The sequence below is a fragment of the Hyla sarda genome, chromosome 2 (assembly GCF_029499605.1).
Source record: "Hyla sarda isolate aHylSar1 chromosome 2, aHylSar1.hap1, whole genome shotgun sequence".
Lineage (NCBI taxonomy): Eukaryota > Metazoa > Chordata > Amphibia > Anura > Hylidae > Hyla > Hyla sarda.
The window spans coordinates 233,203,143-233,227,423 of record NC_079190.1 but is presented as its reverse complement, the minus strand read 5'-3'; the positions used below and the strand labels follow the sequence as shown (position 1 = coordinate 233,227,423).

General features: G+C 43.3%; 1 protein-coding gene across 1 annotated transcript; it reads right to left on the bottom strand.

Annotated features, from left to right (window-relative positions):
- Positions 1–884: 884 nt before the first annotated feature.
- PPT1 (palmitoyl-protein thioesterase 1) lies at positions 885–17,781 on the bottom strand. Its single transcript, XM_056556616.1, has 10 exons — positions 17,656–17,781; positions 17,306–17,518; positions 17,124–17,233; positions 14,218–14,345; positions 13,811–13,881; positions 10,720–10,822; positions 7,826–7,916; positions 5,692–5,790; positions 5,523–5,594; positions 885–1,164 (listed from the first exon to the last, which is right to left on the bottom strand). Exons 1-10 carry the CDS (start codon positions 17,672–17,674, stop codon positions 1,042–1,044), a joined length of 1,029 nt encoding a protein of 342 aa, XP_056412591.1. The 5' UTR covers positions 17,675–17,781; the 3' UTR covers positions 885–1,041.
- Positions 17,782–24,281: the final 6,500 nt, after the last annotated feature.

The window sequence follows — 24,281 nt, the reverse complement described above, 5'->3', positions numbered from 1 at the left end:
TGTCCAGGCATGCTGGGAGTTGTAGTTCTGCAACATCTGGAGGTCCGCAGATTGAAGACCACTGCTATATACCTTAGCTGTTTATTTCCCATCTCCATTAGATGACCTGTTATACAGGTCTTTTTTCTCTAATAGTTTCTGAACACAAAAGGAATGTTTATAGGTATTTTAGTACTATACAAAATTCCTAGAGTAAAATGTGTCCACTATAATTATGTGAACTTAACTATGTAAACTATTAACCTAAACTTATCCTAGGTGAAACCAGCAGTGATCAGCTGTTATTACAAGGCAGAAGCTACCAGTGTGTCCTGCAGCCAAAGCATTACATTGTGGCAACTAAATTAACAGAACCAGGAGACTTGAAGCAGCTCTCTAGCGACTATATATGCCATAATCGAGCATATGAATAGATGTTAACTGAGCTGGTTTTACAGAAGTAGCTTTAGCTAACTGTCTAGAGCCACAGAGACACCACTTCTCATTTTCATTTTGTAGAAAGTTTCAGCATGACATAATTACACACATCCATAAAAAAAAGTATTAGACATCAGTGAGAACAGTCCATATTCCTCCGTGTTCGCACTAAAATGTGGGAGCCTACAATAAGGCTGGGTTCACATGGCAGAACTTCCTCTACTACATGACACACAAGCAATTTGAAACAGATTCCAAGCAGAATTTCCATGTGGAAATTCTGCATGTAAGTAAAGTCCCATTGATGTCAATGGAGGTAGAGGAAACTCTGCTGTGTGAACCCAGCCTTATACTGACATTTATTCAAAAGTCACTATAGGGTTTGATCTGGGTATTGCATTACATAGAAGTGTTAGCTAGTAATTAAACAAGACATCTCTATGGGTCTAAAACCAGCCAGCAAGTAGTTTATTTTTATGTGAAGTATTAGATTGTAGAAAGAGGCTGGTATTTGAAGGTTTATTCTTGTTACTACCTACAGTCTTCAATACTAGCAGTATGAATCCAGTGCAATTGACAGAAGTGCTCTTCTCCAAGATCGTAATCTCAGTACAAATAAAAATGTTAACGGACAAAGGGCAAGATGTTCTCATTGAACCATTTCTCTGAAAACTGCAAGTGGTCTCCATCTGCAGCCAAAAACACCAACTTTCCAGCCTTGTCCATTTCCCTCAAACCCAAACGATCCTATCAGGATAAAGACAATAGATAAAGCATCAGGCTATGAAACATCTTATCCCCTATCCAATGGGTGGGCACTGGGTGAGAGGCTGTGTCCTGCACATCTGACTTACATAAAGAAAAAAAACCAAAAACATACATTGTAATGTTTAGGGTGCGTTTCCACCTGGCGTATTCCTCGCTCACTATACACACATTGCTTTCTTGTGGCAGCCCTATGTGCACAGTGAGTTTGAGGCGGAGCAGCGTGTCACAGTCACGCCGACACACGGCCCCCACCTCCAAAACTCACTACATGCATAGGGCTGCCGCCGGAAAGCCCTGTGTGTATAGTGAGCAAGGACTACGCAGTGTATTTCCCGCTGCTGCCGCCGGAAAGCCCTGTGTGTATAGTGAGCGAGGAGTACGCATTGTATTTCCTGCTGCTGCCGCAAATTTTGTGCAGTGTAAAATACGCTGCGTATACGTCAGGTGGAAACACACCCTTAGGGTATGCATGTTCACACTGCGGAATTCCGCGAACGGAGTTATGTGCTGTGAACATAAACATCAGTGTGAATGGGTTTCCGCGAGACCCGTTCACACTGCGGAATTTCAGCTGCGAATTCCGCTGCTAAAATTCTTCCGCGCAAAGAAAGAACATGTTGATTCTTTGTGCGAAAGTCCGAACACTGCATAGCTGTCATTGGTGACGGCGCAGTGCCATGTGGTCCTAACGCCGAAGTATTGCGGCAGCGGCTGCCAGAATGGAATCTCCACTCGCGTAATTCTGCGAGCGGAGATTCCGTTCATAATCCGTAGTGTGAACATACCCTTAGGCTGGAACACCTTGCACCCCCTCCCATCCCTGTCCCTGATTGATCAGCTGGAAGTTGAGCCCTGTATCCAAATACTGCACACAATTTGTATGCACAGCATAGGGATGAGATTTGTAGATAGGGCTCAGCTTCCAGCAAGGACTAGGATGAGAAAAGGGAGCAAGGAGGTGTACCAGCCCCCTCCCATCCTGACCTTTATTCTGGTAGCACTTACCTCTGCCAGGAGAGTAGGTAAAATGCAGTCCTCGTCTCTTAAAAGGGGTTATCCAGGAAAAAAATTTTTTATATCAACTGGCTCCAGAAAGTTAAACAGATTTGTAAATTATTTCTATTAAAAAAAAATCTTAATCCTTTCAGTACTTATGACCTTCTGAAGTTAAGGTTGTTCTTTTCTGTCTAAGTGCTCTCTGATGACACCTGTCTCGGGAACCACCCAGTTTAGAAGAGGTCTGCTATGGGGATTTGCTTCTAAACTGGGCGTTTCCCGAGACACATGTCATCAGAGAGCACTTAGACAGAAAAGAACAATCTTAACTTCAGAAGGTCATAAGTACTGAAAGGATTAAGATTTTTTAATAGAAGTAATTTACAAATCTGTTTAACTTTCTGGAGCCAGTTGATAAATATATATATATAAAAAAAAAATTCCTGAATAACCCCTTTAACTCCTTTTACCGACATTCAAGAGGACATTTAGAGGGCAAAAGGCATAGGTCACTTAGGTAAGATTGAGAATCAAAACCTGTGTAGAAGAGTAGTGCAGTTGCCATGGCAACCAATTAGAGCACTTCTTTCAATCTTCAGAATCATTAAAAAAAATAAAACCATTCAGACAGTTTGCTATGGGCAACTGCACCACTCTTCCTCTACACAGGTTTTGATAGGTCTCCTTAGTCTTTACCATCGATCTTCCTCCACCACTACAGACAGGTCTAGTTGCCTCTGTTCTCTCCCCTGGTGCTTGCACTCAATGGGGGACATTTACTAATCTAGTCTATCCTGGGTATGCTTATAGACCAGTGTATGTGGTAGTCTCCTGTCTATTGTGCTCCTAATTTATCAAAGGTCTCACATCCCTTGATAAATTCTGTGCTCAGACTTCAGGGTCTACAGCTTAAACTGCATTTAGACCTGCTCCAACATGGTCTGACATTTCAGCGTATTTTAGCAGATGCGACTTGTCGCACAAAAGTCGCACTTGATAAATTCAGCACCAATGCATTTTCCAATGAATTTCCGTCTAATAGACTTGCATGCATTATTTTCTAAAAATCCTCTACAGCAAAAGTCGCACATATTTAGACTGCGACTTTCTGTGCGACAAATTTAGACAGGAAAAACCAGTCTAAATCCTTTGCTAAATCTCCCCCAATGATTTTCCACAACCCATGACAGCCCCTCTCCAACTACTCTCTATGGAGATTTTGGAGGAGATTTATCAAAACCTGTCCAGAGGAAAAGCTGATGAGTTGCCCATAGCAACCAATCAGATTAGCTTCTTTCACTTTTGAAAAGGCCTTAGAAAAATGAAAGAAGCGATCTGATTGGTTGCTATGGGCGCAAAGGAAAAAACACTTGGTCATAAAAGCATAATTTTATTAGTATACAATTTAAAATATTAGCACATATTTAGTAATGGTAATAAGACAAACAAGATACAAGAATTTTACAGTTCTATCAAACACAGCTATTCCTAGGTAGGTCACCAGGGTTGGGCTGCACTGGCCCTTCTAGTCCACTAGGATCCCCTACCCATTACTGCAGGGAGGCCCTCCTAGAGAGTGCCAACCTGCAACAGGAACCTACTAGTAACAAACTAGCTGGTTTGCAAAAACCTCCACAAATTATTTGGTGAGTATACAGTTTGCAAGCACATAGGTTTCAGTAAAACGCTTGCATACAATATTGATACAAATCAAGCCACATATTTCCAACGCGTTTCGTTGTGGCACATTTTTTGAGGCGGCACAACTCTTCAGGGACAAGTGTATTTAGGCAGGAGCGTAGTATTTCCTATCACTTATCTCACTGAATACATTTATCTAGTCGTGATACGACAAACAGAGGTGTAGATAATATGTAGATGTGCTAGGATAAACAAGCCCAGGTAGGATAGACTGGTAGGTGATGGTCCGGTGAAAATATTCCCTCTTGTGAGTAGGTATATGCCGTCCACTCACTGGTGTGGCAGCGCGGTCCGTGCACAAACTGCTAATACAGGCAGATAAATACTTGTATAGAGATTATATGAATAGGTCTAGTATGAGGGTTATTCTTATATGGTCACCCACAGGGAGATGATCCTTACCAAGCAGTTAGGGCTATGCCAGATGGCGTCCAAAGAAAAGGTGAAAGAGCTATGGAGATGTCACATATCCTGCAGTTAGCTGAACGGATGGGCAGTGTATGCAGGGATCCACGGTGGTGCGGCATCTATACAACTGTTTATCTGCCTGTATTAGCAGTTTGTGCACGGACTGCGCTGCCACACCAGTGAGAGGACGGCATATACCTACTCACAAGAGGGAATATTTTCACCGGACCATCACCTACCAGTCTATCCTACCTGGGCTTGTTTATCCTAGCACATCTACATATTATCTACACCTCTGTTTGTCGTATCACGACTAGATAAATGTATTCAGTGATATAAGTGAATGGAAATACTACGCTCCTGCCTAAATACACTTGTCCCTGAAGAGTTGTGCCGCCTCAAAAAATGCACCACAACAAAACGCGTTGGAAATATGTGGCTTGATTTGTATCAATATTGTATGCAAGCGTTTTACTGAAACCTATGTGCTTGCAAACTGTATACTCACCGAATAATTTGTGGAGGTTTTTGCAAACCAGCTAGTTTGTTACTAGTAGGTTCCTGTTGCAGGTTGGCACTCTCTAGGAGGGCCTCCCTGCAGTAATGGGTAGGGGATCCTAGTGGACTAGAAGGACCAGTGCAGCCCAACCCTGGTGACCTACCTAGCGCCTAGGAATAGCTGTGTTTGATAGAACTGTAAAATTCTTGTATCTTGTTTGTCTTATTATCATTACTAAATATGTGCTAATATTTTAAATTGTATACTAATAAAATTATGCTTTTATGACCAAGTGTTTTTTCCTTTGCGCAATACTAAATTATGTAGGTCTCTATATATCAATTGCTCCCCCCTATTCTATTGCTATGGGCAACTCAGCAACTTTTCCTTTGGACAGGTTTTTATAAATCTTCTCCAATGCGTTTATCACAGGGTTCGGCAAGCAAAAAAAAAAAATAAAAAATAAATAGTTGACCTGTTACCTCTTGCTAAAACAGAAGCAATGTTGGAAGTTCTACCCTTTTATTCCCCCAGGCTTACTGTCCTAGCGGTGTGCTGTCATGGGTTTCAGAAAAATCACATTATCAGTTTCCAGTTACATTTCTCACCATAGGGCAACTAAAATGTACTTAGGCCAATTCACTTGCTACTAAGCCTAAAATATTTATTACAGAACCATAAGAGGCACTCTTGAAATATATAAGGTTTCAAACAAGTGGACATAGTCAATTACCTCAGTATACAGAGAACTCTCTTGCAAGGTGATAGTCTCTTTGCTTTGGCCAGGTTTGTAGAATCCAAACCACTAGAAGAAGGAAAAAGTATTGAATATTCCAAACCTATGGCTGAAACTGTAGAATAAAAAGGTTATTCAAGCTGTTAACTCTTGTTATCATACGAACCTCTGAGTCTACAGGATCCACCATGGAGTCCTTTAGGAATTTCACCATAACAAACTTTTCCAGTGTTTTAAGATTGCGTTTGTAACTCTCATTTACACCCTGTAAAAATAGAACATAAAGTTAGAACCAAATAAAAAAACTAAAATGCTTCTTTACAAAGAAATAAGACAACTCCCCCCAACACTACCTACTGCCAGAAGTTTTAGGTGAAGGCAGAATAGTAGTCTAGGCAAATATATGAAGCCAACAGAATTTGCTTAAAGGGGTACTCCGGCTCTAAGACATCTTATCCCCTATCCAAAGGCTAGGGGATAAGATGCCTGATCGTGGGGGTCCCGCCGCTGAGGACCCCCGTGATCTTCCACGCCGCACCCCGTTAGAATCAGCCCTCGGAGCGTGTTCGCTCCTGGTCTGATTACTGGCGATCACGGGAACGGAGCATAGTGACGTCACATCTCTGCCCCCGTGATCGCCAGTAATCAGACCCGGAGCGAACACGCTCCGGGGGCTGATTCTAACGGGGTGCGGCATGGAAGATCACGGGGGTCCCCAGCGGCGGGACCACCGCGATCAGGCATCTTATCCCCTATACTTTGGAAAGGGGATAAGATGTCTTAGCTCCGGAGTACCCCTTTAAGAACCATTCACCAGAGAAACCTTTAGGCTAAGTTTCCACTTGTTTTCTTTTCCGGCAGTTTTTGGAATACTGCCACTGCAGCTTTTGAGCCAAAGTCAGAAGTGGATCCATAAGGGAGGAGAAGTGTAACTCCTTCCTTTATATGTCCTATTCCTTTTGTGTACACTTCTGGCTTTTTTTTCCTTTTACGTTTACGCAGGTTGCTATACAGGGTCATTATTAATGATCCTGTACAGAAACCTGTGTAAATTTGATACTGCCGCATGGGTAACTATCTGAACTATTAAAATAAAATGTTAATGATTTGCTAACATTTCATTTTAATAGTTCAGAGAGTTACCCATGCTGCAGTATCAGATATGCCAAAAAAAAAACAAAAAAATAATATTATATATATATATATTTTTTTTTTTTTCACTTTTTTTTTATAGCAGTAGGAAAAGGGGAAGCAAATTTTTATTGGTGGAGCGGTTTATTTACATTTCTTTTTTTTTATATAGCAGTGTATATGTACTACATACACACCGCTTTACCCATGGGGGTATGTGCAGAGCATTGCACCCTTGTGTCTGTACTATAGGCAGAAGGGTGCGATGCTCTGCACATACACCCATGGGTAAAGCGGCCATTATATAACCCCCTCTGATGCCCCCTGTGCCATTATATCCCCCCCTTCTGATGCCCCCTTTTTCATTATATCCCCCCCCCCTCTTCTGATGCCCCCTCTTTCAATTAATTCACCCCCCCCCCCCCCCCGTTACTCAGCCCCCATGTGCGCTTCGGCAGGCTCAGGGGCTCGGCGGTCATTGTTGGTACTGGACCGCATCCTCGGTCCGGACGGAGGTGCACGCAATGAGTGACGTCATCGCACACGCCTACGCCGGGACGCTGCCATCCTGCGTGGCTCCCTATAGGCTGCATCGCACAGCTGCAGCCTATAGGAGTTTAGTTACAGGGCAAAACCGATTACCCAGTTATATGTGAATTCCTCAGGCATTTGGCCCTCCTTGCCTGAAGCAGGGCTAAATGCCTGAATAATTCACCTGCCCGACACCCGGAACTGCATGTCCTGGGCGTCAGGCGATACAATTTCCACAGGGACTCACTGTCACTGAGGCTGCTGCGAGATTTTCGGGACTCACGCTTGACCGCAGCAGCCTCCTGGCTGCAGACAACGAATCGGGAGATTATTCGATAACGGGATTTGTCATCAACAAATCCAGTTATCGAATGTAATCGATTTTATCGATTAATCGTTGCCGCTCTGCTATGCACCCCTGTATACTATACGGCCGGGGGAGGTGAGTAGTGATGCTATACCTCATCTCCTTACACTCTGTGGACCGGGCGCTCAGCATCCAACCCACAGAGGCTCGGCTTGGCTTGCAGTAGACTGCCAATCAACCAGAGACTCATTATAAAAAAAAAAATAATAATTCAGACAATTTTAGTTGTATTGTCAACATTTAAATTGATAGGAAAATAAAAACACCTCACCCGTTCCTGGTTGATGTCTGCAAGAAAAATGCTGCCATTTCTGTAGAGGTCTTCATTTAAAGGGTCATGCCAATATTCTGCCTGTACCAAACTGAAAAGGTAAGTGACTTTTTACAGGTTGCACATTGCATATTAGAGTCGAGCACGTAGACACAGTAATCATCCCATCATTCTACCGTGTTTCCCTGAAACTACACCCTACCCCGAAAATAAGACCTAGACCAGTGGTCTCGAACCTGTTTGCAACATCTGGAGGTCCGCAGGTTGAAGACCACTGACCTAGACAATGCTCGGGCTGCAAATATTAAAAAACAAAGAGGCACCGTCATTATTAAAAACTTTTCATATATTGCAGGACTCATTATAATATGACATTTCACAATATACACCTGTTAAAAAAAATGACAAAGAATGACAAAGAAGTTGATCAGACATTCAGGAGTCTGTGAAAGATGAATGACACACAGCGACAGCTATGCTGATTAGCATTCAGCTTTACTAGGAGAAGATAAAACAAATAGAACATGTATTCATAACAATGCTGTACTTTTATCTAAAAAATCCTTGCACTAATTTTATACAGATCCATTCTTATATTTATACATTTTATCCTGTGATAAATTCACCATAATGGCCCTCATTTACTAAGAAAATGGGGTTGTAAGTCTATGTTGCTTTCTTACCCGACTGCTTTTTTCCCCTGGTATTTATTATTATGTCGCATCCTGTTTGTCGCACGTGGGTTTTGTTGGTTTTGGTTTCCAACTCCTCTGAGCTGTTGGGAAAAAATCCACAACAATTCAACAAATTCGGGTTGGAAACCTTTATAAATACGTGGGAAAGCTCAGAAATGTCGGGTTATGCCCCTTTTTCGGGTTTGGGAGAATCCACATCGGGTCTGTCGGGAAAAAATGTCGCATCCTGTCGCAGACTGGCGCATGATGTCTGCGACATGGCGCAGACAAAGATGCGACAAAAAAACCCGACAAAAGAGGTCGGGTTTAGAATAGTAAATGAGGGCCAATGTCTTCTGATTACTGCAGGCAAGCTCCAAGTATCTTCCTCTGACACAGCATAAAACCAGAGAGGAAAGGGTTACAGAGTAGAGAGTACTGATTGGCTGACTGCACAGGCTTGCTCCTGTGAGGGAGACAGACTGACACGCCCCCTCCAGCCTGCACAATGAAAAAGTAACTCACCAGCAGATAAATGCTTATATCTCTGGATATATAGGTCCGAGACACATAAAAATGATATGCACGTGATCAGGATTGGGTCCTGAGTAACATATCACTTTTTTTTGCACTATGACAGGTACGCTTTAAACTTACCTTCGTCCTCCATTCCCCCGTTGCTAAGGAACCGGCCTCACTGTCCTCCGCTATTATCGCTGCTTCCTGGGGATGGGAACGTCACAGAGCCTTCAGCCTATCACCGGCCGCAGCGATGTCCCGCCTCGGCCGATGATAGGCTGAGCCCACTGTGATGTAAGAAGCAGGCCGGGGGACGTTGGGGGGCAGAGCTGCGCCCATCACATGATGATAATTGTGGGGGGGGGGGGGGAGGGTGTAAATAGCGTTAAATATCGTGGAACCGCCATGTTGTTCAATGTACAAACCGTAAATAAATAAGCCCTAGTGTGTTTTTTGTGACTAAAATTAATATAAGACCCGGTCTTATTTTCGGAGAAACACGGTATTCAGTTTTCAACCTGCCTTACAAGAATGAGAGATGACTGTTAGGCTATGTTCACACTGCACATTATTCTGCATGAAATTTCTGCATTAAATTCCACCAAAATGAATTGCCCTTTCGCTTCAATGGAATTCCTGCAGCAGAAATTCTACAGTAGATATTCTGCTGTGAATGGGACAGTGGACTCACATCAGGGTACGTTCAGACGAGTGGATTTAAAGCGTATTTTACGCTGCGGATCCGCCGCTGAAGAACCTCTGTATGCTGCCATTACATGTGCCTGTTTGGAGCGGCAATACGCCGCTACGTGCAGACACACTGAAGCCATGTGCGAGTCGCTGCGCATGCGCAGTGTACTAGCACACATTGCGGCCGCTCCCCCTGCTCTATGAGCTAGGCCAAGAGCTGCCGCGATGTGCGAGTATACTGCGCATGCGTGCGGTGATTCGCACATTGCAGTGTGTCTGCTCGTAGTGGCGTATTGCCGCTCCGAGCAGGCACATGTAAAGGCAGCATACAGAGGTCCTTCAGCGGCGGATCCGCAGCGTAATACGCATTGTAAATCCGCTCGTGTGAACGTACTCTTAAAGTGTATTGGCTATAAATTCATACAGAATTCCACAGCCTTACTATCAGCAACTACTCCACTGTTTTCACTAGTTTTTATACTTGCAGAATAATGCTACATCTTAGGCTGCGTTCACATGGCCGTCTAGACCCGTCTTGTTCTCCCGTCAAAAAATAAATAAAAAACGGACTTAAAAAATAAAAAAGATGCACAATAATGGATGCAAATGGATGTTATCTGTTTGAATCCGTTAGTGTTCAGTTAATAAACCCCCCAGATTTTGTATTGTTCTGAGCATGCTCAGAAGTAAAAACGGATCAAAAAACTGATGCAAACGGATGACATTAAAGGCTTATCTGTTTCCCATAGACTTCAATTTAAAATTTACTGTATCCGTTTTTTCTGAAATGAGCACAGACAGGTGCAAATGGATGTGAAAGGGTTATAAAAAATCCCATTGACCTCAATGGTATTATTTTACAACCCTTTATAAGCCATTTACAAGATGCAACAACGGAACCTAAACGGGGGGGGGGGGGGGGGGGGGAGGACAGGGACAGACGGCGGTGTGAACGCACCCTAAAACTGTAACAGTGACAGTTGTTGCTTTGTAAAACAGCTTTATACTCACTGTTCCTGCACAACCTTCGTGTAGGCACCAACATTTAAAGTCTCTCTGATCCAGTCACAAATATGAGAGCTTTCTCCAGGACACCGGGGGAAGCCATATACCCCTAGAAATAAAGCCAATATAATAATTTTTTTTTTTTTTGAAGTCACAATTCAGCACGCACGCACGCACGCACGCACGCACGCACGCACGCACGCACGCACGCACGCCACTACATACACAATGGCCCAGATTTACTAAGAGTGTCGGGTTATTTTCAGAGTATTCCCCCCCCCCCCCCCCCCCCCCCAACAATTTTTCCTCACATGTTTCGCACATGTCGGGAAAATTCTGTCGCATAGGGAAAAATTTAAAAAAATTTAAAAAATGTAATATAAAAAGCTACTAAGGGGACAAAAGTAACAGGATTAAAAAATAAAAAAAAATTTAAAAAAACACACACTTAACAGATTCCCCACACCTCTAATTATGCAAACCATGCCCCTTTAGTCGGGTTAAAAAAAAAAAATTGAAAACCGTCGAGTTTTTACCAGTAAAAGGTGTCGCACAAAGTGTCGCAGGGGACGCGCGACACAAATTGTGTCGCATAACCCTATAATGAGTCAGGATCAGGTTAGTAAATCAGGGCCAATGTGTCTGCTTTGCCCATAACAAACAATCACAGCTCAGCTTCAGATTGCTCAACCAGCGCAATCTAAGAAACCTTAGCTGTTATTGGTTGTTACGGGCAAAGCAGACACAAGCAAAATGATAAATCTGGGCCCAAAAGTTAGGATCTGTACTCATGTAAAAATGTGACCATTGCAATAAGAAAGTGCTATGAAACGCTTTTCTCCATTGGGAAATCTTAAAAAGCTGTAAGCATGATGTCTTGGGGCTGCATTCATATCATGTCGGGTTCTACATTGGCAAGCTGTCAAAACGGGAAGCTGACACAGAGCCTGACGTGTCCATTAACTTTAGTGGGACGAAGGTAGTCTAAGTGTAACTCTGGAACATTTTCTGAATGTATACACCTCCAGCCCCGCACAGGACACGTATGCTTTGAAAAATGGACCAAACAGAGTTACAATTAGACCTGGCTCTAGGTCGGCCTCATGTCTTTGAGCCTGACAGAAGGTCTAAAACATGGTGTGAATGTAGCCTTATAGGACAAATGCAATAGTTGATCATCTCCACCAAGTTACGTAAGTGAGAGATTTCAGTGACAATATACCAGCTATGTAATATTATGGATCATAGGAGGAGTTAGAGTTGAGCGAACTTACAGTAAATTGGCTTGTAGCGAACCTCGCAGCTCGGCTGTTGATTACTTTAGTCTGCGTAAATTAGTTCAGCTTTCCAAGGTCTCCCAGGTGCCTGAAAAAGGTGGATACAGACCTAGGAGACCTAAGACTGTAATCCCGGACTTTTCCAGGCAACCAGAGTCCTTGGAAAGCAGAACTAATTTACGCAGACTAAAGTAATCAACAGCCGAGCTGAGAGGTTTGCTACAAGCCAATTTACTGTAAGTTCACTCAACTCTAGAGTGAATTAAAAAATGGCAATTTTTTTTTCAGTGTACGGGTAAAAGTGAGTAATGCAGGCCGTCACTGAAGCCTGTCTCCAAGGGCAGGGCCGAAGTGTGCAGAGGATGGGTAAATAGCTGCCCCCATACAGGAGATCACGGGGGACTCTATCGGCCAAATCCCCACATGATAAGAAACCAGTGAATATAAGATGAGTATTATTTCCCCGAAGTTCCCCTTGAACTCCTTTTTCCACTTACAACACATGAGCATCTGGCCAAGTGTTCACGTGTATAGGGGGAAGAGATACCTGTTGGCGGAAACACTGTTCAGTTTACAGCTACTGAAGGTGTATGGCAAAGCTAGTGCAACTTTTAGCTTATTTGTTTATTTATTTTTTAAATTATTTTATTTATTATTTTATTATTTTAATTCAAGCCAGCCACTCAAATGTATAAAACTTATTCACAGCCATTAAAAGTAATTCATAACAAGCAGTACAATTCCATTTAAATGGGCACTGCATAAGAAAATTTTATTTCTTTTTTACAGAAATCATGGCTTACAAAATCATGGCTTTGTCCAAGCTGAAGCACAGACATGGACAAAGTACAGTAAGTGAAGGTGGGCTAGTACAGTCTGATAGGGGAGAGCACAGAGGAGTGCTATCAGACAGGGGAGAGCACAGAGGAGTGCTATCAGACAGGAGAGAGCACAGAGGAGTGCTATCAGACAGGAGAGAGCACAGAGGAGTGCTATCAGACAGGAGAGAGCACAGAGGAGTGCTATCAGACAGGAGAGAGCACAGAGGAGTGCTATCAGACAGGAGAGAGCACAGAGGAGTGCTATCAGACAGGAGAGAGCACAGAGGAGTGCTATCAGACAGGAGAGAGCACAGAGGAGTGCTATCAGACAGGAGAGAGCACAGAGGAGTGCTATCAGACAGGAGAGAGCACAGAGGAGTGCTATCAGACAGGAGAGAGCACAGAGGAGTGCTATCAGACAGGAGAGAGCACAGAGGAGTGCTATCAGACAGGAGAGAGCACAGAGGAGTGCTATCAGACAGGAGAGAGCACAGAGGAGTGCTATCAGACAGGAGAGAGCACAGAGGAGTGCTATCAGACAGGAGAGAGCACAGGAGTGCTATCAGACAGGAGAGAGCACAGAGGAGTGCTATCAGACGGGAGAGCACAGAGGAGTGCTATCAGACAGGAGAGAGCACAGAGGAGTGCTATCAGACAGGAGAGAGCACAGAGGAGTGCTATCAGACAGGAGAGAGCACAGAGGAGTGCTATCAGACAGGAGAGAGCACAGAGGAGTGCTATCAGACAGGAGAGAGCACAGAGGAATACTAGCCCACCTTCACTTACTAAACTTTGTCCATGTCTGTGCTTCAGTTTGGACGAAGCAATGATTTCTATAAAAAAGGAAATAACATTTTCTTATGGTGCATATTAGAAAGGTTAATGTTTTGCCAAGATGTACAACATATAAGAAGTTTCTGAATCTGAAACTGCTCATTTAAAGTTGAATCTCAATACATGTAAGAATTCTTAAACAACTTTTGTTATGTGTAAATGTACCTTGGTGCTGTCCCCCAATTGAGATGAGATTCTTCATTGGAGGTGAAGGACATCTCTGAACAACAGCCCTCCTGTGTAGAAAAAAAGACAAACTGGTTTTGCCAAAAATGCCAAGGTCGTTTACCATTATTTATGTTCTTTGTAAATGCAGTGTCAAACCAAATATAGTTTTAATGTAATTGACTACTTATCCGCACTGCACTTCAGCTGGTATCAGGACTGAAACCCAGTGCTATCTAAACTTTTGACATGTCTGGACTACATGTTAAAATTACACTAGCACTTTTTTTTTTTGCGCAGGCAACCCCTTCAAGGGGGATGTGTAGTTTTGTATAAACCCAATTTATTTGCCACCTATTGGGTTTATAAAAAGTGAGCAGCTTTTCTCAACTCTAGGTTATACTTACAGAAACTGTCCACCCTGTGAGAAACCCATGCCATTGTAGCCATTCTGAAGTCTGGGGTCCTTTGCTAGTTGCTCACAAACAAGATCCAGTTGTTTATTGACATTGAGGAAAAAGCTGTTCTCCATGTCCTGGGTAGGAATAAGAACACATTTTGACTTTGGAAAAAAAGCGACCTATATACATAGCAATGAAAATGATAGGGCACGTATACCAGAGACTTGAAAGACATTTAAGTACATATCCATGTATAGTATCAGTAATAAAGAATACGTCTGACCGATTCCCTGAATGGTCAGATAAATTATAAACCCACATATCTCAGGAACAAAAGGAAACTATGAAAAGTTGTTTGGTCAGGGCATCCTAAGCTATAAAATTATAATGTAATCTAATTGCAAGTTTGTCTGCAAGAGTCCCCTGTCCTCTGCAGCAGCCCCTTTCATCTAGGCTGGAAGGACATCTCTTTGCAGGGGACAGTGGATAGTGTAGGAGGTGCCTAGATGGGAGAGACTGCTGCTGAGATCACAGGACACTTGCCTGGCGTAGGAACGCCCAGGGGACACTTGGCCAGAAATCAGCATATGGCACTGGAGTTATTAAAACATCTTTAATACTGCTGCCATACAAGTACAGTACAGGATCTGAAATCTTTGCTCCCCACGGTGGTTTTGGTAGTTTAGGAGTTGTTAACACTAATGAAAAGTTCCTTTTAGGCTTCCTTCAGATAACTTTTTGCACTACATTTTTGGGGCTTTCCCAAGCTGCAGTATAAGTGGCATTTTTTCTCAAAACACGGTGTATTCGTATAGGTGTTATTTTATGTGGCATATTTATCTTCAGTGTTTTCCTCTTCTTGATTTAAAGGGATACTCCACCCTCAGACATTTTATCCCTTAGCCAAAGGTCTGGATGCAGGGACCCCCGAGATCTCCGGCCCAACACCCCAGTAATCCACATGCACGGAGCGAACGTCACTCTGTGCCGTATTACAACTTGACCCTGCTCCCAGAAAAACAAAGTCCACACACATTTACACATGCATTTTTCCTGTCCTACAAAAAGGTTTATGGGAGGAACAGCACACTTTGGGGAGATTTAGCAAAACCTGTGTAGACAAAAAGCAGTGCAGTTGCCCATAGCAACCAGATTGCTTCTTTAATTCTTGAAAAATAAAAACAATCTAGTTGGTTGCTTTTTGCCATTTGGTCAACTTTTCCTCTGCAAAGGTTTTGATTAATTCCCATCCCCCCCCACCTATTAGCGTATACAGCTTTATAGTGCCCCACTATCCAGCTAACACCTGGCTGTAGCACTTTTTTTTTTCCCATTTCGCCGTAGATTTTGGGTAAAATGACTGACGTCATTACAAAGTTGAATTGGTGGCACAAAAAATAAGCCATCATATGGATTTTTAGGTGCAAAATTGAAAGAGTTATGATTTTTTAAAGGTAAGGAGGAAAAAACGAAAATGCTAAATCGGAAAAAAAAAAACGGGTCCTTAAAGGGGTACTCCGCCCCTAGACATCCCAGGATCGCCGCTGTGGCACTGCGCTATCATTACTACACAGAGCGAGTTCGCTCTGTGCGTAATCACGGGCGATACAGGGGACGGAGCAGCGTGACATCATGGCTCCACCCCTCGTAACATCACGAACCGCCCCCTTAATGCAAGTCTATGGCAGGGGCGTGACGACCACCACGCCCCCTCCCATAGACTCGTATTGAGAAGGCGGGCCGTGATGTCACGAAGGGCAGAACTCGCTCTGTGCTGTACTGATCCCGGGGTCCCCAGCAGCGGGACCGCAGCAATCTGACATCTTATCCCCTATCCTTTGGATAGGGGATAAGATGTCTAGGGGCGGAGTACCCCTTTAAGGGGTTAAAGGGGTACTCCGGTAAAAAACATTTTATTTAAAATCAACTGATGCCAGAAAGTTAAACAGATTTGTAAATGACTTCTATTTAAAAAAATATATATTTATCCTTCCAGTACTTTTTAGCAGCTGTATGCTACAGAGGAAATTCTTTGCTTTTTGAATTTCTCTTTTGTCTTGTCCACAGTGCTCTCTGCTGACACCCCTGTCCGTGTCAGGGACTGTCCAGAGCAGGAGAAAATCCTCATAGCAAACCTATGCTGCTCTGGACAGTTCCTGACACGGACAGAGGTGTCAGCAGAGAGCACCGTGGACAAGACAAAAAAAGAAAATTCAAAAAGCAAAGAATTTCCTCTGTAGCATACAGCTGCTAATAAGTACTGGAAGGATAAAGATTTTTTAATAGAAGTAATTTACAAATCTGTTTCACTTTTTGGCACCAGTTGATTAAAAAAAAAAAAAATGCTTTCTACCAGAGTACCCCTTTAATTTTACATTTCATAAAGTATAGAGTAAAGCAGTTCCTAGCCTCTAAACTAGCATAAGATTTTCTGCTGTTGTCAGATGTATTTGGTTCATTTGTAATTAGAGTCATCTGAGCTTTTGGACTGTATTTAATGTGCAATGATCATGTATATCTGTCCAATGTGATGTTCATGGGGAACTACGTCATGTAGAAATCATAGTAACGTGATGCTGCTTTTCCCTAATCCTATTAACGTCACATGTCAGCAATCCGGATCAGTGTTCCCCAACCAGGGCAACTCCAGCTGTTGCAAAACTCCAATTCCCAGCATGCCCGGACAGCCTTTGGCTGTCCGGGCATGCTGGGAGTTGTAGTTTTGCTCCAGATAGAGGTTGGGAAACACTGAAGTATATAATATATATATATATATATATATATATATATATATATATATATATATATATTCTGCAGGGTGCACAGCTAGAGGAAGCTGACTTCTGCTATTGAGAATGGGGACAGAAAACATGGAGATCCCCTGTAAATGCCCACACATGAGTTCCTCTCACCTCAGCAATAGTGTTTCCTATCTTAAGAGACAGAACATATATTCCAGGGATTTGCTGCTCCACCATCTTCTTGATTCCACCCATACTGAAAGGGTTACAGCAGGAGTCACCTATAACACAGGCTGTGGTAAGAGGACATTACAGTAGACGATAACTGAAGCCATGAGGTATCTGCCTCTTACCCATTCCGTGCCATATGACCAGCGGCAGCGGCCCTCCTCCGTCCTGGAAGGGTTCCCCACACACCAGCACGATGCCCAGCACACACAGCGCCAACCTGATACCCTCCATGTCACAGCCAGCGCCTGACAAGCGACACTTCCTGTTGTGGTCAGCTGACGCCGGCACGTGATCTCCCTTCAGCCGCTGTAGGGCGTGATCTTTGGTGGGCGTGGCTAATTGGATGAACAAGGAAGGTTTCGTTCAGACTGTCGCGGTTTACTGCTACGGCTACCGCTACGGTTTTTGCGACATGTAACCCCACTGCTGTATTTTGTAAACAGCAGGAAAAAAACACTGACATAATACAAACCTTTACTCAGCACATCCATAACACCGGGAACAGTCAATCTACCTAAAAACCCTGCACATCATGGGGGAAATTGATCAAAACCTGTGCAGAGGAAAAGTTAACCAGTTGCCCATAGCAACCAATCAGATTGCTTCTTTCATTTTTCAGGGACCCTTATAATAATGAAAGAAGCAATCTGATTGGTTGCTATGGGCAACTGGTCATCCTCTGCACGTGTCTTGATAAATCTCCCCCTTGGGTGAAATATCTGTATATGCTGTGGACAGCCCCACCATGAAATTTACCCACCACACTGACTACCCAAACAGCTGCTCCTTTTAGGGTATGTTCACACTACTTAATTCCAGCGGAATTACGCAAACGGAATTACGCGATGTGAACATAAACAGTGCCGCGCAGTCCTACCGCCGAAGCATTGCGTCGGCGGCGGCCGCCAGAATGGAATCTCCGCTCGCGGAATTCTGTGAGCGGAGATTCCGTTCATAATCCGTAGGGTGAACATACGCTAAGGCTAGGTTCAGACTACGGAATTTCCGCCTGCAATTCCGTTTTTTGAAATTGCAGGCAGAAATTCCGCTTGCTAAAATGTATAGTGTAGTGAATGGGTTTCCGTTCACAAATTCACACTTCGGAATTTGTCAAGCGGAATTTGTAAACGGAAAATCCGCTTGGAAATTTCTGCCTGAAGAATGGCGTTGCTCTTTCTTCAGGCAGAAATCCGCGCGGAACACATTGCAGTCTATTGGAGACTGCAGTGTCCGCGCGGTCCTAGCGCCGACTGATTCAGTCAGCGCTGGTCGCACTCAGAATATCCGGGCAGAAATTTTCTGCCTGGAGATTCCGTAGTCTGAACCTAGCCTGAGAGTGACAACCAAGGTTCCCCCATAAAAGAGGCAGCAAGGGTGCTCCCAAAACAGTGACTGCCAGAATGCTCCCATAAGAGTGGCTGACCATGTGCTCCCATAAGAGTGACAGCCACTGACAATGTGTTCCCATAAGTGTGACAGCCAGGGTCCTCCCATTAGAGTAATGGGCAGGATGCTCCCATAAAAGAGACTACTAGGGTGCTGCCATACTGCCAGTGCCATAAGGGTATGTTCACACTACGTATTTTGAATGGAATCTCCGCTTGTAGAATTCCACGAGCGGAGATTCCATCTGGCAGCCGCGCCGTCACCAGACGGCTATGCAGTGCTCGCGGACTACTGCGCAAAGAATGAACATGTTCTTTCTTTGCGTGGATCAATTTCAGTGGCGAAATTGTCCGCCGCTGAAATTCCGCAGTGTGAGCGGGTCCGCGGAAGACTCATTCACACTAATGTTAGCAGTTCACACAGCAGAATTTCAAGCGCAATTTAGCGCGCAGAATTCAGCGCTAATTACGTAGTGTGAACATACCCTAAGGGTGACTGCCAAGGAGCTCCCATAAGACAGACTGCCAGGGTGTTCCTGTAAGGGCTCGTTCACACGAGCGGATTTTTTTTTCAAACCCGTAGCAGATCTCCCACTGCGAGTTTGAAAAGGAGCGGGGCCTCCATGCGATACCCACAGCAGATTTTTCGCACAGCAGATCCCGTGGAATTCCGCGAGTAGAATTCCGCGCTGTGAACATTACCATCAGTCTAAATGGGTTTTCCGTGAGACCCATTCACATTGAGGAATTTTAGGGCAGACAATTCCACCGCTGAAATTCTTCCACGCATAGAAAGAACTTTGCACGTAATTCCGCGAGCACTGCATAGCCGTCAATGGTGATGGCGCAGTGCCGCACGGTCCTACTGCCAAAGTATTTTCGGCAGCGGCTGCCAGACGGAATCTCCGGAGATTCCGCAGTGTGAACATACCCTAAGAGTGACTGGCAGGGTGTTCTCGTGAATGCTTTTTTTTATTGGAAGATCATAAGGGAAATGGTATGCAAAATGCAAATATAAGATGGAAAATTGTTAAAGTGAAGAAGCAATTAGTTCAAGCCAGAAATCTTCGCACCCTTGATAGTCTTGGATGAGTTGAGTACCATCTTAGAAGGTCGGAGGGTAGTCAGTCAAAGACTGGAACCTTAAATAGGTACAGTCTGGGTCTGGCAAGCCGGGAAGAGGCAACAATGGAGTATTATATATGAACAAAGAACAAATACAAAATGGGAAAAAAAGGAGTAAAAGATGGAAGTGCGAGTATAAAAGGGATTGTATGTACGGGTGTTTTTTTGTTTTTGTTTTCCTCTCTCTCTCTCTCTCTCTCTCTCTCTCTCTCTCTCTCTCTCTCTTGTTGCTTTCTCTCTCTCCTCCTTTTTCTTCGCTGTCTCGGCCCTCTACACCTTCTCTGACAAATTAAGATATATTTGGAAAATAAAAGAAAGGAAGAAACCTGGTCAGAAAGGGAGAGGAGAATAGGAGGGTAGCATAGGTTGGGCTGTAGGCCCAAGGTAATGAATTTTGAGATAGGTATAAGGGAGGGGTTATAAACTATGTAAAAGATGAATGCTTGGGTATACTCTTAACAGGGACAGCCAGGGTACTACTATAACAGTGACTACCACTGAGTAAATAGCCAGAGTGCTCCCATGAAGGTGACAGCCAGCAGAGGCGTCATTTGTAGTTTCTGGGCCAATTATAATACTGGTCTCTTATGGGGCAGCTGTGCTTTGGGGCCCCCTTAAGCACCAGGGCCCAGTGCGACTGCTACCTCTGCTATCTCTGACAGCCAGGTATCTCTCCTTAGAGGGAAAGCCAGGGCGCTCCCATAATATTTACTGCCAGGGGACTCTCATAACAGGGAAAGTCAGGGTGCTACCATAATAGAAACTTCAAGGGTGCTCCCATATCAGTAAAAGCCAGGGTGCTCCCATAATAGTGACAGCCAGGGTGACCCATAACAGTAACTGCCAGGGTACTTTCAAAATAGAGATATCCATGGTACGCTTATAATAGTAATAGCCAGGGTGCTTCCATTACAGTGTATGCCAGGGTAGTCCCGTAATAGTGACAGCCAGGATGCTCTCATAACAGAGCCAACTTGCTCCCATTGAGTGAAGAGGCAAAGTGCTCCCAAACAGTGACTGCAAGTGCAAGAGAAGAAAAGAAAATGCACATCAATGATTCTCATTTTTCAGAAAATAAAGAAATATATAAAAATACAGTACCTTTAAAAAATCATAAATAATACTGTATAGTTGTCATTCTCATTTATGCCATTAACCATTGTTTTTTAACCTGTGTATAAACAAAAAGGGTTTAAAATACACTTTCCTATATATAAAAAAAAATGCCCATATAGTAAAACAATAGATTTGTTTGTTTACATGATGAATTGGTTGATAGCTATGGGCAATTGGTCCACTTTTCTTTTGCACAGCTTTTTATAAATATCCCAATAAATGTCTAGGACCAAAAGTAGTAGAATCACATAACAATATAGAACAAAAATACAAAAAGATAACAACAAAGTAGCATGTAGATACCATTATTGGTCATAGCTTAAAGAAATATGTATCCTAATTTGGCATAAGACCTAAATCCAAATCACAGAAACTGAGATTGTGTAAGTTACCTGCTACGCCAATTCTAAATGAATAGCCAGTGGACCATAAGTGGAACTCATTAGATCTTCCTATTACCTAAGATGCAATATAGAGAACAGGTAACGTAGCACTCACCCTCCGGTAGATGAATATAAAATCCTTTATTTCAACATCACAGAACAGCACAGGACATAAGGGACATGAAGAACAGGTTCACTGTGGCTCTCCACGAGCCCAGGATAGGGGAGCAAGGCTCCCCTATCCTGGGCTAGTTGAGAGCCACGGTGACCCTGTTCTTCATGTCCTGTGCTGTTGAAATAAAGGATTTTATATTCATCTATCTGAGGGTGAGTGCTACGTTACCTGTTCTCTATATTGCATATTAGATTGCATTTCTCAACGTTGGCACCGCAGACCTCTCGTGTGATTCTGAATTGCGCTTTAATCCATTAAAGGGGTACTCCGGTGGAAAAACATTTTTTCTTTCTTTTTTAAATCAACTGGTGCCAGTAAGTTAAACATATTTGTAAATTACTTCTATTAAAAAATCTTAATCCTTCCTGTATTTATTAGCTGCTGAATACTACAGAGGAAATTCTTTTCTTTTTGGAATGCTCTCTGATGACATCACAAACACACTGCTCTCTGCTGACGTTATTATAATAATAATAATAAGTCTTTATTTATTGTTGTCCTTAGTGGGATTTGAACCCAAGGCCCCAGCACTGCAAGGCAGTAGTGCTAACCACTAAGCCACCATGCTGCCCTTAGCATACATCTGCTATGCACGGTTGCTAAAATGGACAGAGATGTCAGCAGAGAGCACTGTGGTCGTGATGTCATCAGTGTTCCCAAAAGAAAGGAATTTCCTCTGTAGCATTCAGCAGCTAATAAGTACTGGAAGGATTAAGATTTTTTTATAGAAGTAATTTATAAATATGTTTAACTTTCTGGCACCAGTTGATTTAAAAAAGAAAAAAAAATTGTTTTTCCACCGGAGTACCCCTTTAAGGTCACACACCACTGAAAATATATAACTTGTCTGGTGCCGAGCTCTCTGCTTCTTTATATGAACTATATTACCTAAGATACCTATTAGGTCCTCCAGGCAGTACCAAGTGGTGGACTGAAAATGTTTCAGCGTGTTTTTACTGTCCTTCCAGAAGGTATGGTATAAAGGGCTTCCATTTTTTTCAAAGAAGGATTTGGCCATCTGTTCCTTATTTCTGAGATATAAACCATTTTATTGTTATCTTGACATTGAACTTTTGTTTAAGCTGTTAATATCCAGGGGTTTTCCACCCATAAACATTGTATGAGCTGTAGACTCCTTTGTATCCAAGGTAAGGTGACATTTGGTATCACAGACCTTTGGGGAGGGTGGCACAGAGGATACATAAACGGAAGTGGTAGGGGGGCATTGTATGCACTTGTACAGGAGATACGTGCAATGTGAATGAGATGTGGGGCATAGGTCTTGGCTGAGAGTCTGAAGGAGCTCCAGAACCAGTGTGGCTCATGTGGTGGGAGTGGGCTCTCCTTACCACTGAGTGAGCGGCGAGTGGCTGCCCAAGGGGGACCAGTAAGTGGAATGTAGAGTAACAGCTTTGCCAAAGCCTTGAGCTTCACAGTCAGCTCCTGGAAAAGGCTGAAACTTATTTCATACACCATGAAAGCACCTCACTTGTTGGTGGAGACTGGTTGTACCTGATTTCATCTGTTCTACAAAAGGTTCTGAAAATTTGACTACTGTGTAATCAGTCATTATAGACAGAGACACCACCCAGTGAGGCTCAAAGGAGATGTCTCATGAATTATATGCGACCATTATGCCGGGGCTGCCAGAATATAAAACAACAAACAGGACTCACCTGCCTCCGCTCTATCGGTTCCCCCGATATCACCACTCCAGACCTCCCGCTGCCGTCTTCTTCCTGGTTGCCCGTGGTCAACTTGTCACAGGGCTGCTTAGCTAAGCACTTTTTTTCAAATGCTCTCTATAGACAGTTTTGTAAGCCAGGTGTGGGCTGGTGTAGATCTTCAAAAAATTCCGTGCTTTGAGTCGAACTTTTGACTTTTTAAAGAATAGTGGCATTTCAAAAATCAGTAACCAACACTAAAGTGTGTACCAAAGTCATTTTAGTCTAAAGCACTTTAGCAAAAACTTGCACAGATTTTGCTCAGCAGAAACATTTCTGCAACTTTTCAACACCAAAAAAGGCTCTTACCCCCCTCCCCCATCATAGTGCTTTTGTGCCAGTTTTTCATTTAGCATTTTTGGGCCATAGTCAGAAGTGGATTCAAAAACAATGATGAGGAAAGGCCTTATAATATGGAAAAAATAAAGGGGGGGGGGGGGGCGCATTGTTATACACCTGTCTCTAGTCTCCATCTGTTCCCCAGTTTTGCTATTGAAAAAATCTTGGAATATACTCCATGCTTCTGTTATGCAACTTGTGATTCTTCTGGATCTGCTCTCTTCAAATGTATTGAATCTAAATTATTTTTACTGCATTTAAAAGGTTATTCCGGTTATTATACATAATATGATACTGGATAGGATCATCTGAACCTGATATAGTAGACGATATTTTTCCTTCACTGAAGAATCCGGTTGAATTATATATAGAAGAGGCAAAAGGAGCTTTTCTGCCTTTTTTAACTTTGTTGGGCACATCATCTGTCAAAAGTAGGCTGACCATATTTCCTTGAGACAAAAATGGGACATTGGGATAGCAAAAATGGGACGGGTAATGTTCCATGTTTTATTGTAGGCCCAAATACTGCCTCCATTTGTTGTAGGCCCCCTCTCCTCTATGACCCAATATACAGTAATAGGTGTGTGGCCTCCACAAATATACTGCCTCCAGTAGCCTAGCCATACTGTCCTGTTGTTTCAGTGCTTCACTGCTCCCCTGATCCAGGGTTGGAAACTATTGCTATGGCTGGACCATAGCAGTCGGTCTTCGGACTGGAGGAGCAGTGGAGCACTGAAGCTGGTTCAGAGAAAGTTTTTTTTTTTTTTTTTCTGTCTGACCACAGTGCTCTCTGCTGACACCTCTGTCCATGTCAGGAACTGTCCAGAGCTGGATAGGTTTGCTATGGGGAT

What these genes read in the sequence shown, in the direction of transcription:
- PPT1 (XM_056556616.1), bottom strand. An exon ending in TCACAGGGTGGACAGTTTCT is followed by an intron (nt 13,882 to 14,217) that starts GTAAGTATAACC and finishes TTTTCTACACAG; the next exon opens with GAGGGCTGTTGTTCAGAGAT. An exon ending in AGAGTTCTCTGTATACTGAG is followed by an intron (nt 1,165 to 5,522) that starts GTAATTGACTAT and finishes TTATCCTGATAG; the next exon opens with GATCGTTTGGGTTTGAGGGA.